This window comes from Diaporthe amygdali, assembly GCF_026229845.1.
Source record: "Diaporthe amygdali strain CAA958 chromosome Unknown NODE_2_length_3802984_cov_64_841326, whole genome shotgun sequence".
Lineage (NCBI taxonomy): Eukaryota > Fungi > Ascomycota > Sordariomycetes > Diaporthales > Diaporthaceae > Diaporthe > Diaporthe amygdali.
In genome coordinates, this window is record NW_026517022.1 from 2,802,191 (window position 1) to 2,815,680 (window position 13,490).

Here is a 13,490-nt window from a genome sequence, read left to right on the forward strand (position 1 = left end):
GTCCCCGCAAGACCCGAACACGCCGTACGCAAAAGCGGGCGCGTCGGAGGATTCTCTACGCAACCACCAGCAATATCCCTGAGAGGGAGGCAAAAATAACGAAGGCCGCCCCGCTTGCCGCCTATTCCGCGGCGGCCCACGCACGTGGGAAAAAAAGCAAAAAGAAAAAAGGGACGAGCGAGGCGTGGGGCTCTTTGCCGCTGCGTCGCCAAGGGATTTTTTTCTCCCTCTCTCTCTCTCTCTCGAGCTGGCCTCCCTGTCCGGGTCGCAGCCTAGGTGGGGACGGGGAACACAGCAGCAAACTCGGGCGATTGTTTCCCTGGTTCTCCGGTTTTTGTTGATCAACAATAACGCCTACCGCACCCGAGGACTAATCAAGAGGGAGGAACATGCCGCGACAGTGGTTAGGCGGAGTGAGTGAGCCTGAGGGAGTCAGTGGTGATAGTGATTTCCCACCCAGATCTGTCTTCCGAGAGGTCTTTTTGTGGCCTCGCGTCCGGCCTCGACGATGCGGACCGTGGCGGACCCAGCCCAGTGGCCCGGGACGCCAACAGTGTCTTTGTTTGGTTTGGTTTGGTTTGGGTTTCGTTCTGCAGTGACATGGCCCCCGAAACAAAGGCGATTGCCGTGTGGGCTGCCTGGCATGCATATTGAACCTCCTTCCTCTTGGGGACTAATCGAACGATGAGCCCTCGTTACGATGTACACCTGCCGATGGCTGGCGATGCGGATTCGGTTACGGCAGTAGGTAGGTGGTCTTTTCTCGGCTGCTACACTACTAGATCGTGCATTATCCTGCCTGCTACCACCCGTGTCCCCACAAAAAAAAAGAGAGACAACTACCGGTGCCTAGGCCAGGTGGGACGATACATAATCCCACGGGGAGAGAAACGCCCTCGTCCTCCAGGCATCAAGCTTTTCCCGCGTGGAGGAATCCCCAAAGGTGGAGCTAGTGTGATTGTTGAAAATATGTTGCATAAGGACACCAAGAACGTGAGAACCGAGGTACCCGGTGCAACTTGCTGCTTCGCCGGCCCCTATCGTCCGGCCTCCTAGTGGTGAGATCTTGAGCGGACTTCATTTGTCACCCCTGCCGTCGCTGTTGTATGCCACGACATATGCTTGGACACCTATGATTGTGATTAGTAGCCAAGGGCAGGATCAGCCGGGCCAAGAGAGAGAAAATGTTATCTGCCTATTCGGGCAGGTGGATCCATCGGGGTGCGATACTCTTGGTGGGGGGTTATGCGTCTGTGGTGGCGATATATCGTGCAATGATACCACCGCATGTTTGACACTAAAGTATCGCGGTAACCGGCTGCATGCAGCCCACAGCCGGGGTCTGACAGCACTGGACTACTAGACAAGACACTTGTCACAAGCACACACATAAGCACATAATGCGATATCATGAGGCAATCTCGTGTGAACAGGAGCGGAACCAACGCAGTATTCGATTCGATTCTTTACTCGCGGCCACGACGACGAACAGAACATCAAACAAAGAACAAGCCTCCTTCCCCCCGTCTATAGAAAAGATAAGCTATAAATTTTCGTACCGCTAGGAGCAAGAGAAAAGGGGGACAAAGGTAAAAGCCGGGCCGGCTGGTTGGTTGGATGGGCGCTGATGGTAGAAACGAACGGTGGATCTTGAAGGAAATGCAAGTAGGTGGATGGATGGATGGGTGTGGCCACCCCTATCTCCCACTCAGATCCAACACGCTCGTAGCTCCCTCGTTCTCCCCACCACCAAATTACATGAAGAACGCGGCAACATAAAAACACAAAGACCAACCCCCAATGTTGACATCCCGCAATGGTAAGCCTCCACCGTCTGAAGCGGCCCCGATGCTCCCTGACCCGTCTTTGATGGTGGATAAATGTTAAAGAGAATAAAAAAAAAGAATAAACGCCCTTTTCGCTACACGTAAGATCCCAGTCGGCTCTTTCTGTCGAGGGGGGGTATGTGGTAAGATGTCCGGTAATCTGAACGATGGAAAGAAAGATCCACACCATAGGAATAGAAAAAGAGGGTAGAAAAAGACCCAACATCTCATCCTCGCTGCTGCTTTCGCCACTCTGACGAGTCTCTGGTGGCCCTTCGTTGCCCACCCCTTCACCGACGGCTGCCTGATTCCTGCATCGGCATAGCTCTTGTAGTCGTCATTTGTGTATTATAGCGCCTGTGAAATGCGTGTAGATGTCGGATGTGCAAAGCTTAGCTTCTGACAAAGCCAAGGCCGCGCTCGTGCGGAAGACCCAAGGCCAAGTCGGATTGAAATGAAAGGAGAGGGGTATAATGGAAAAGTCGAAAGATCCGCGGTGTGAAGGGCCCCGGCCATGCGAGGTCTGAACTCCGTGGACAGTGGTGCGTAGTATGGATGTGTAGTAGTTGCAAGATGCGTTTTGTTCCCCGCGCCGAGTAATGTGATGAGACATTTCCTGAGAGATTATGATGAGTGAGACCCAACCTCTCACGGCTCTCCCTCCTTGCTTTTGATAATGAATGATGACGACGACGATGATGATAATGCCCTGGTATTTCGAATGCTTTTCGCTTCCTTTTATCGTGCTGGTTTTCCCTCCCGCCGTGTGGTTTCTCGTACCCACAGTGTCTCGTTGCCGATGTGTGGTCCTCGCCGTGCCTGAAAGATTCGAATCGAACCTGAAGCGGTGTGCGTGTGCGTGCGTGCGCGTGTTGTGCACCAAACCATCCCAGTATGCGAAACCCGAATAAAACTCCATGCCCTGCTCTATGAAAATGCATCGTCTCCTATGACGCAACGTGACTGTGACCATGCCGTAGATGGAATCAGCGCACGATGCTGGGTGGTGGTGGTGGTGGTGGTGGTGGTGGTGGTGGTGTCTTGGTCGGCTCCTTTCTCCAAATGCGCCTGACCGCCCAACACCAAATGTCTTGATGAAAGCCCAAGAGCCAGGACCCTTCTAGTCGTTCATCATATCCGTGCAATCTGCAGTCAGACCCACAGCACTCGTCCCGAGTAACATTTAGAGAAAAGAAATCCTGTGAACTCCTTCCATGTCGTGCTTGCTAAATCGCAGGGGGGAATCATGTGATGTGTGAGAAGGAGATGTGCGTTAACGAGACAGCTGAGCCGTGAGAGCGCAATCCATCCCGTGCAGCCCGTGCCAATGCAAAGCCGCAAACAAAAATCAATAATACTTTCAAGACAAACATAATGTAAAAGCTCATGAAAATAGGGCAGGTCGAAAAGTGTTTATAACACCAGTTCAGGGCATGTTCCCGACTCACGGCACCTAGAACTGGCCCCGTCTGTACGAGTTGAAGCTGGCAGAACCGTTTGGTGCCCCTGCCAATGGCGGAGATGCCACACCGTTGGATGCGGAAATGGGCGGAGAGGTGAAGTAGCTGCTGGAGCCCCATGCATTACCTCCATAGCTGGGGGCAGCCGCACTGTTGCCAAATTGGAGCGACGTGTTGGCTGAGCCATTGGACATCGTCGAAGGCGGATAGGACGAGCTCGGGGTTGAACTATTCTGCACACCAGAGGCTGAGTACGGTCCGTTCGTTCGACCCCCGTTGAGACCTGGGGGCGCGGTGAGTCCGGGAGGAGGCCCGGCCGATGCGAAGCCGTTCGTCGAGTGATTCATGAGCCCATTGGGCCCGGCCAGAGGTCCCGAGGGGCCCTGTCCAGGAGGCTGAGGAGTTCGGACGCCGAGAGGGTTCTTCGAGAAGCTCAGCCGGATGCCCCCCTTCACACTGGTGGTGAGTGGGTATCCATAGAGGTCATGGAGTGCCCTTGTCGCGCATGAAATGTCGTCAAACTCGACAAAGCACATGGGTCCGTTGGCCTTCGCCCGGAAGCACAGTCGCTTGTAGCCGCGCTGCCTCGAGAAAACGGTCTTCAGCTCGTCCTCCGAGCTGCCCATAGGTAGATTCCCAACGTAGAGGGTGTTGCAAGGCGGGTTCATGTCGGCAGGGTTCGCAGGAGGCGGAACATGCGTACGCCACTGCACCGGACCCGTTTGATAATGCCCGTTGGTACCATTCATAGCCGTTGGGGACATGGTGTTGTTGGGATGGGCCGAATGCGGTTGATACGCCCCTGGCTGGCCATGTGCACGCTGAGATGAGGGCGCACCGTTTGCCGGACCGGTATTGAGGGAAAGGGACGCCATTCTGTCCAGGATGGGGATCTGAGGTGCGGTCGCTCGACGCTGGGCTGTCACCGATCCATTCTCTCCAAAGGCGCGGGGAAGCTGAAGGATGTCTCCAGTATCGTCGTCGTCGGTCGCATCGTTGATCAAGCTCTTGCCAGTATTGCGGGGCTGCTCGCTGAGATGATTTCCGATAGGTGACTGCGGCGAGAAGAATGTCTTGTAGTTGTAGTTGGGCTTCGCACTGCCAAAGTCGCCGGTGACGTAGTTTCCGTTGATCGAGGGCGACGTCTTTTCGAGCGGCGAGAAGGTACCGTCGAAACGAGGCGGCTGCGTCGCCGTGGTTCCAGGCGAGGTTGTCGAAGACGCCCCGCTGGACGGACCAGACTTGTTCCTGTCGGGAGCAAAGGGCCCCCTGGAGCCGAGGTGATCAACCATCATACCCTTTTTCCCGTTGAGTATAGTCTGCGCCTCCTGGGCACCGTCGAAAGACTTGAAGCGGAGGACAGCGGAGCAAAAGTTGCCATCGGGCTCTGCTGAAACGCCGAGCATGTTGACATCCAGCAGCTCGTCAGAGAATATACACATCACTCTTAGGTTCTGCTCGGTGGTCTCGGGCGGTAGTCGTTGGACGAGGACGGCATAGTCAACACCAGGTTGGCGGGTTCCAATGGGAGCTGGCGCATCTCTGTCGAACGAATGCGCGAACGATGATGAGGCATGCGATGGGGTCGCAGCGGACAAGGGCGGGCCGATGGGCTGAGGCGTCGGGTAAAAGAGGGAGGCCGCCATGGATGATGATGTGGCCGGCGGCGCGATCACGGTCGCGCTCGTGTAGGCGGTGGAGGAGGCTGTTGTTGTAGATGATGGCGCAAGGGTGCTGGGCGTGAAGGGACTGGTGCGACTCGAGGCTGCTAGGGGCAGAGAGGTGGATGGGTATGACGATGATGGTGGCGGTTGCGACTGCGACTGCGACTGCGACCGCGGTGGCTTGGAGAGTGAATGCGATTGCAAAGCAGTAAGGGACGCGCCAGAGGAGGCGGCGGAAGTGCTTGGATCCCCGTACATGAGTCGCGATGCATGCAGCACAGCCCTACGGTACCCTATGGCAGGCGACGACAGAGGGCGACGATCGCGCTGATCGAATCAGGCTGGTTTAGAAGTCGAAATGTGGAGCAGGTCGCGGTGCCTGGCCTCGAAACTAGTCGCGAGGGTTCGCGATGCTGTGGGAATTCTTCTGGTTCTGCTCTCAGTTCTTCTGCTCACGGTGGACGAGTCGACGCTACAACAAAAAAGGGCGGGAGGGCCGTGATGGGATTGTCCGGGAGGTTGGGTCCCCGGTTTGGCCAAGACGCGGTCGCGAGGGTGAGAAACACAATGGGGTTGGGTTGAGTTGGGCTGGTTGGCTGGTTGGTGGGTTGGTGGGCGCTGCGCTGCTGCTGCTGTCGGATGTGGTGGGGACAAAGGCGAGGCGGGCGCGCGGAGGAATGGGGAGAGGGAAGACGGCGAGACAGGATGCTGGCCTGGCGTGAGAAGGAAGAGTTGCTGAAGAGAGACTGAGAGGAGACTGAGAGAGACTGACTAGCTGACTGAGTGGCTGTCGGGAACAAATGCAAATCTGGCGAGGCGGGTAGGAAATTCAGGGAGCGGGAGAGAAAGAATGTGGTGTTTGAGTTGAGCCTCGAAAAGGGGGGGGTGTGTTCGATGGAGGAGAGGAACAGGAATCTGGTGGGATGGGGATGGGATGGGATTGGGGGTGCCGTAGACTAGGGGCGTGTCGTGTGTGTGAGAGAGTCCTGCTGCGAGTACAGTATGTACGTACGTGCAGAGAGAGGTGTGTGTGTGTGTGTGTGAGTATGAGTATGAGTATGTGAGTGTGTGGGCGTGGGCAAGGCCGAGCGAGGGTGTGTGGAGGGAGGGAGGAGGGAGCGGGATGAGGAGAGGGACGGACTTGGACCTCGACGGACTGGGACTGGGACTGGGACTTGGGGGGACTTGGGGGACTTAGACTGAACCTGGACTGGACTGCTAAGGGACCTGGACCCGGGGTTGGTGGGTGGGCAGGGGGAGAAGGGTTGTAACTCTCAGTTCGTCGCTGCAATCGGTCGCTTACAACCAGCTACTGGTACAGTTCCGTCTACCGATCTATCTATCTATCTATCTACCAGCTTATCCAGGTACCATGCGGTACAAGGATACTGACTGTAACTCGGTCAGCATGTACATGTGGTCGATGGCTTGGCAGAAACGCCGTGGGAGGGTTCTGTCACAACCCAGCAGCACGCGAGAAGAAACAGGGTCGAGAGCAAAAGCCTCGAGAGTTGAGATGGAGACGGCCCTGCAGGGTCGAAATGCCACACACAAGGTGGTCTACAGTCTACAGTCTACAGTCTACAGCAAAGGCACCTTTGCCCAGGCCCTGGAGTGAGGGCCCAGGAACGTAGCTGTCATGTACCGTGGTGTGGCAGGGCGGGGGAGGGGGAGTGGGTGAGTTACTTGCTGGTCGATTGGAGGAGTGAGTTAGTTCAAGGAACAGCCTTGTCATCCTCTGGTTCCGTCTCAGAACAGAAGTAGACTAAACTTACCATACCGAGCACCGCGATACTGGGTGTGAACTTTTCGATGTTTGGTCAAGCCCACGAGCGGTGCGGTTGCCCACTAGCGAGGCCCTGTTCGGTTCGGCAGTGGACTAGGCCCCTGGTGATGGAGTTTACATGTGCCCGTGCTCCCTGCCTCCCTTCGAACTGCCTCACGACTTTTGTTTCTTGAGAATGGGCCAAGGCGGGCGGGCATACCTAGGTACAGTACAGTACAGTACACGCACACTTAGAATCCAGTACCTACTTACCTTCCACTCCGGTTCCGTCTGCACCACACCAACCCGTACCACACCAAAGTACTCCCATTCCTCTCCCCCCTCCCCCACCCCACACACACACACACAGACGCGCACATCACTCGCCTTCGACAGCTCTGGGCCAGACTTGCCCCGGTCTTGGCTGCGGTAGCAGCTGGTGGACCGGTTTGACTGGCGGGTTTGACCAACTGCCTGACTGAACGACCGACCGACCAAATGACCGACTGGCTGACTTATTGACTGATCGAGGCCGAGCCACCAGGGAAGCGCGATGATAAATCAAGAGTGTCTCCGAATAGCAGCAGACAGGTTCTGACATGGGCATGGACAATTGAGACAAATCGAGGCCTCTGACTGGCTGCGCGCTAGGCCCACCGGGTGATGAGAACTAAGCCGGGGAAGGCATTCCGTCCTGGCCCTACGCTATCACCTGCGGACGGACGGGGCAGCTGTCTCGATGTCTCGATGTCTCGATGTCTCGAGCTTGGAAAGCTCGTTACTTGAGTGGCCGAGCAGGCCCGACTCGACTCGGGTCGGGCTATTGAGTTGGGGACTTGCTGTGTAAAAATCGACTTTAGTTGAGTTGGGTCAAGGTCAGGGGCGAAACGTTGTTTGATGTCTCTAGCGGGTCTCCCCCAATTGGGCCCTTTTTGATTTTGGACTTGGGCTGGAACTCCCGGCTGTGTGACGCGATGCTGTCAGTGAGGATCGGCTGGAGGGATGTTATCAGCCCAGCAGGCCAGTGGCAACCGTTGATGGGCCGATGTGTTGACGGTTATCGCTGTAGGACAGGTAGGGACGTAGGGTAAGTAGACTGCAGCATGGTGTCGCTGTCGCTGTCGCTTACTTGACCGGGCGGGAGATGATGCAGGGGACTGGTATGTGCATTGCTTCTTTGTTTTGTGTTTGCTGCTCGTTGCCTGCTAGTGGAGTCGAGAGAGAGATGAGGGCTTGTCATTGAGTGGTAGGCCATGGCAACTGAATCAAAAATGTTGACTATTGACTGAGTGATGACGATGGCAATGTTGATGATGATTCTGATGTACAGGGCAGTACAGTAGAGCTGCAGTGGACGACGAGACTCTGGCCACGAGTGGGCGAGAGTCACACACACAAAGGCAAGAAGGCGTGCGCGTGGGGTTTTGCATGCTTGCCTGCGCAGTCCGGATCCCCAGGTGGGCAGACCATGCAGAGAGGGCAGGCTCGACAGGACAGGGACGATTGACAGTTCTTGCATGCCTAGCGCACCGCACTAGCGCAGGCCCTTGAGGCGATGTGGGGCCTTCATGAGCCGCCCGCCCAATCACGTCCCAGTCGCATGCTCAGGTCCAGACCGTCGACGTATGTTAGGTAAGCGCGTCCAAGAGAAGGCCCATCAAGCTTTCCCACCCAGCAGCAGCAGGCGGTAGCAGCAGCAGCAGCAGCAGCATGTGACAAGATATGGTGGGAAGGGGGGGGGGGGCGGAAGGTGCATCCCTTCTGTTCTGCTATTCGAGGCCTGCTCGCCCTGCCCGCCCTGTACTGTGGTAGTTCCCCTGCATTGCCCTGTCTGTGCACGTTCTTGTCGCTGGCTGCCCACGAGGGTCACAGACAGCCGAATTGATTGAAAAAAAGAAAAAAGAAGAAAAAAGCCTCAGCATATCCTTGCCCACCACCAATGCGGTCAGTAGCAGGTGGCATCATGGCTCGGTAGGTAGGTTGAGGTGTCATGTTTCGACTTCTGGACTCGAAGTGGGTACCATTGATCGAGAGCCATGCGACCTGCTATCGGCCCAATCAGGCGGCCTCTCCAGGTGTCGACACGCTACAGGAAGGAACAGGGGCCACGCCTGCCCCGTCTACTTTTTCCCACTGCCGTGCACTTGCAGAAGGAAGGAGCAGCTACTGCTACCTGTAGTGCACTAAAGCTGGGCTTGCAGGCTTGCTGGTCCCCATTTCTGTAGTCCGGCCGTTTTGTCTCCCAGGATAGCCCGATCTAGGTCCCATTTGGGGCTTCTTGATCGCCCTGGCTCATCAATGAATGTCGTTAGTCTAGGTACCATACCACCGTACGTACCTGCTTCCCAAGGCAGCCAAGCACCCCAAGGCAGGCCTCCTGGAATGAGCTCAACAAATCCTGTGCAACAACAGCTCGATCATCCAGTCACCACTCACCACCACTAAGTCTGCTCATATATTGGGGTTGTAATGAATGGAGGCTGGCTCAGACTCGGGGGGCCCTGTCCTGTCTCAGATGGGAGCCCGATGGCGCCTTCCCCCATCAGGACTCGAAACAGGGCAAATCACGCCCACGTTGAGATGGAGATTGGGCCCCGAACACTGCAAGGCACCCCTTGCAGTCGTCGGCAATTTTTCAGCCCTTCGTTGACAACCTGCCAGCTTGCAACGCCATCATCATTTGCTGTGTACTGTCTGTCTGTTCTGACATGGCGTGGCGGTTGTTGGGTTTCTCTACCTGAGGGGACACGTGCTGGAATACGACATCCAGAGTGACGGGAGCCACTAAGAGTTGCGAGGATGTTCGTCCGTCCTGCATCCGTCTGAGAACAGTTCACGGATGGCCCGGCGCTATTGCATCCTCAGCAGGGCAGAGATAGAGAGGAAGAGACAGATACCTCGAGATAGAGAGAAAGAGAGAGAGGTTGAGCAAGAACAGGGCGGGGATAAGCTTTCCTAGCCCTGTGGTGATTCGCCGGTCAAGCGGACTGGCGGGCTAAGCAGGCTAGTAATTTCTGGTAGAGGAGGGGACCGGTGAGACACGTAGTGTGTAGTGAATCTTGCTGCGATTGTGCCGTTCGACAGACGAGTTGCACAAGGGGTGGGCATAGGCGTGGGAATGGGCATGGGGCATGGGGCATGGGGCATGGGGGAGGCCAGAGGGCCTGAGGGCCAGAGGGCAGAGGGCAGCACACCATCAGAGACACCTTCATCTCACATCTCACCGAGGCACAATGCAAATGCCTGTTTCCCATGCATCGCATCGGCCTTGCTTCGCTTCGCATCCCCTTTGTTGGGGCGCGTTCTTTTCTCCTTTCTTCTTTTTTGCCTTGCCCTGTTGCCTTTGTCTCTCACATCTCGAGACACACCGAGGCCCACATGTCAACTTTCAATCCACCGTCCTGTCGCTGTCGACAAGCTGGCCCAGCTCTGCAAATTCCTGGATGAAATGGACAAAACGGCTAAGGGAGAGAATTGAATGGCTAAATGCAAAAAGGTGGATCCGTCGACTTGTCCCGCAGGCGCGGGAATGTCAGGTATGGGGCCGCCTGCACAAGGCCTTGGTTGGTTAGCCCACCTGGTTACGGTAGGTTCCTTCCTACCCACGACCACCAAGATCCAAAATGTACGTACCTGCTCGTCTGTCTACTTCCTTTTCCTGTGTTGTGTGTACTTGCTGCATGTACATGTTCCTCTCGCCCAGATGGGCTCTCAGCCTGGCCATGTGCTAGCAGAATACGACACCCTAAATCCTCGTAAATAACCACAACTTTCTTCGATAGTTAGTTACCTGCCAGACACGCCCAAGACATGGACCTGCAGCTCTCGCGGGGGGCTTGGCCTTCTGGCCTTCTGTCGCCCTGTTATGGCCTTGTCGCAGGGCACAGAAGTAGCGCGAGGTGAAGGTGGGGCCTTCCAGAGTAGCGTCGAGCTTGTCTGTCTCTCTGTCAAGTCAAGGTCAAGTCAAGTGCATGGCCTGTGCTCTCCAGGCTCAGCTCGGCTGATGTTCCGGTAAGTCTGATCGCAGAGCACGGGGCACAGACCACAGATTACTGCACCTGGCACCCCAGGTCGTGCCCAGGGTACATGTTCCGAATCGATCAAACATGTACGTCGACCAACAGGAGGTACTTGCTCATGGCATCAGCATCAGCCGTGCTCTGTGTGTGCATCAGACATTGCTCACTTCCCATCCTCACCCATCCACGCCACACCCTCTCTACCGACAACGCCCTCTTCGACGACCAGGACGACTCCTCAATGTCTCAGCCCGTCAACTACTCCTCATATCCTCGGAAGCAAATCCTGGACTATGCTCACGCGAGCATCAACAAATGCCCTAGCGCCATCCACACCTCGCTTCTGCCTGGACTCGTACGCCGTCGCACAACACCACGGTGAGCAGGTGAGGTGAGCAGGGCATATCTTCTGCGTACAGACAGCCACTGACCTGTGGCCCGCCAAGACATTGCCCAGGTACCATCCTAGATACTTCACAGAGAAACCTGGGCACCCAGTGCTGGTGGTGGTTTAACGCCTAGCCAGTCTCGGGAGTGCTGAGCCTTGGACCAACATTCACTTATGCTTAACGGCTCCAAGAACCCTCTACCAACCATGACTTACAATATACAACGGCAGCATCATTCTAAAGAGCACCACCAACCACTTTATGAATCCCGAAGCCCGAGTCGGCAAGGTTAATTAATGCCCGTGAATGGCTTCCACCTAATGTGCTTAGCCGATCCGGAACCCGCCAGTTCGGTACTGTCCACCACACATCTGCCAAAACCATGCAGCCACATTATATATCAGATCGTCAATCCTATCCTGGGCGTCATTCTTACCGCACATCCGCTGTATGCACCCTGCCCTCGTCACCCAATGACTCGGCCTGTTCGCCGAGTGTCCTTGTACCCACCTCTGCGACTGCGAGTTTTGGACTCACACGGAGAGGTTGATGAAACGACCCCTCGCCATTCGGTCATTTCTCCGGGCTTTTCGAAACACTGCTCGTGATGTCTCGTGCTACATCTATTTTTCCAGCTCCAGCTCCCAGGGCAAATGGGCTGCCAGGAGCCTCTGCAATTCGCGTTTGACGACCGTCCGAGGTCATAGCCTTGGCACGCGCTCACATTGGGTCGACATGGAAGTTTTGACAGCCGGAATAGCTCCAAACACGGATGCCCGTCTGACGGTAGGGCCGTGGCTGCAGACAAGGGCGCGCAGGGGTCTTCCCTATGACCACCTCCAATGCCGATCAGGCATCCGGTGGGTTTTATGCTCATCAAGACCTCCCCTTCATCATCATCAGACTCCAGCACCTTGGACCGGTGACTGGGGGGAGGGGGGCTTGAACAACCTCCCAGCGAAACGACTTGTCACTGGCTCGATGGGCAATCGCAGTCACTTTCTTCCATACCGGCAGATATCGACCCGAGCTATGTGACCAGCTATTTGGCCCCCGCGACTCTGCCCGGACCGGATACCGCACAACGTCCATTCGCCCTGCTCCTCTGATTTGACTTCGTCAGGCTCCGCTTGCTAACAATCACCCTTGCCTTTATCGAGGCCGAGCACCAACCCAATGGACTGGATACAACAGCACTCTGCCCCCCAGTATGCAGGAGACTACTGCAAGCAACTCTACGCCGATGGTCCAGACCATTCCATCAAGGCTTGAAACCTCATCGAGGTTGCATGTGACGAAAGTTTATGCTTTTCGCGTCTTGATATCTCTTATTATAGGAGGTGGGTGCATCTCGAGTTATATCTTAAATTCCACGAACCCTACCGCGACAGAAACGTGTCGCGAACCCAGCAAGGGACGTCAGTCTTTTTTCATCACAATGCTTTCAACAGCAACCATTAGCGAACCCCGTTTCATTCGTCCCTTTTCTTTGTTATCGCGTTTGCGATGCGCGTGATCCACGTACAAGAGGGCTCTTGATATTTTTTCCCCCTCTTTCAGTTTCCCCTGCTATAACACGGCGGCATCCCGCACAAGTCGCGCCGAGGTGCCTAACTCCCCGAACAATCTCCACCACCAAATCAGCAAGACAACCCGCAAGCCCGGGCCACGTCCACATCGGTCGAAAGCTCGGAGCTTATCGAGCAACCTATGGGGTATCACCCTTGGGATAGAAGCTAAGCCTCCCGGGTCACAGGCGTGCACTGATCCGGAACTCTCTTTGGGCAGCGCGCCTGATGGTGACATGGGATGGCTTGACAGCACCAAAACCGCCGCGGGGGGTTGTCCGTCGCGCCAAACGCGTGTCTAAAGGGTTTGGAAACGGCTTCATGTTGAAGTTTCAGCACGGCTCTTGAGTTATGGTTCCTAATGTGAACGTCACCGTTAGGTTACTTCACCGGCTTCGTTACACCACGCCCTTACTGAGTTGGCCTCGCGTGTTGAGGGTTATGAGCTTCTTCAGCCTTGCGGACTGCACGCTTGCGGCGATGACACGATGCGGGATTGAAGTTGATAAATCCCCTTTCAAACTCTCTCTACCGCTACCGCGGGGAGCATCCAGCGTGCCATGTGACCCCTTCCATCTGCAGTGATGGTAGCGGGATAGAGGGTGAACACCGCTGGTGTTGAGTACTATGAGAGGCACAAGTCGAACAGAATAATCCGCTGCTTCTGCATGTGAATGGGCCGACCAAATGATATACGTAGGAGTCCAAATGGCTCCTGCGTCTCTAAAATAGGCACTAGGAAGATCCGCCCAGCACTACTCGCCCCTCCCGACCTGCTTGCTCCCTCTTCACCGCGATA

The 13,490-nt window shown here is 55.8% G+C and overlaps 1 protein-coding gene across 1 annotated transcript; it reads right to left on the reverse strand.

The window, feature by feature from the left end:
• Positions 1–3,279: 3,279 nt before the first annotated feature.
• Positions 3,280–5,208, reverse strand: J7T55_012194 (rna binding protein; the record flags this gene model as incomplete). Its single annotated transcript, XM_053137056.1, has 1 exon — positions 3,280–5,208. One exon carries the CDS (start codon positions 5,206–5,208, stop codon positions 3,280–3,282), a length of 1,929 nt encoding a protein of 642 aa, XP_052999995.1.
• Between the last annotated feature and the right edge of the window lie 8,282 nt (positions 5,209–13,490).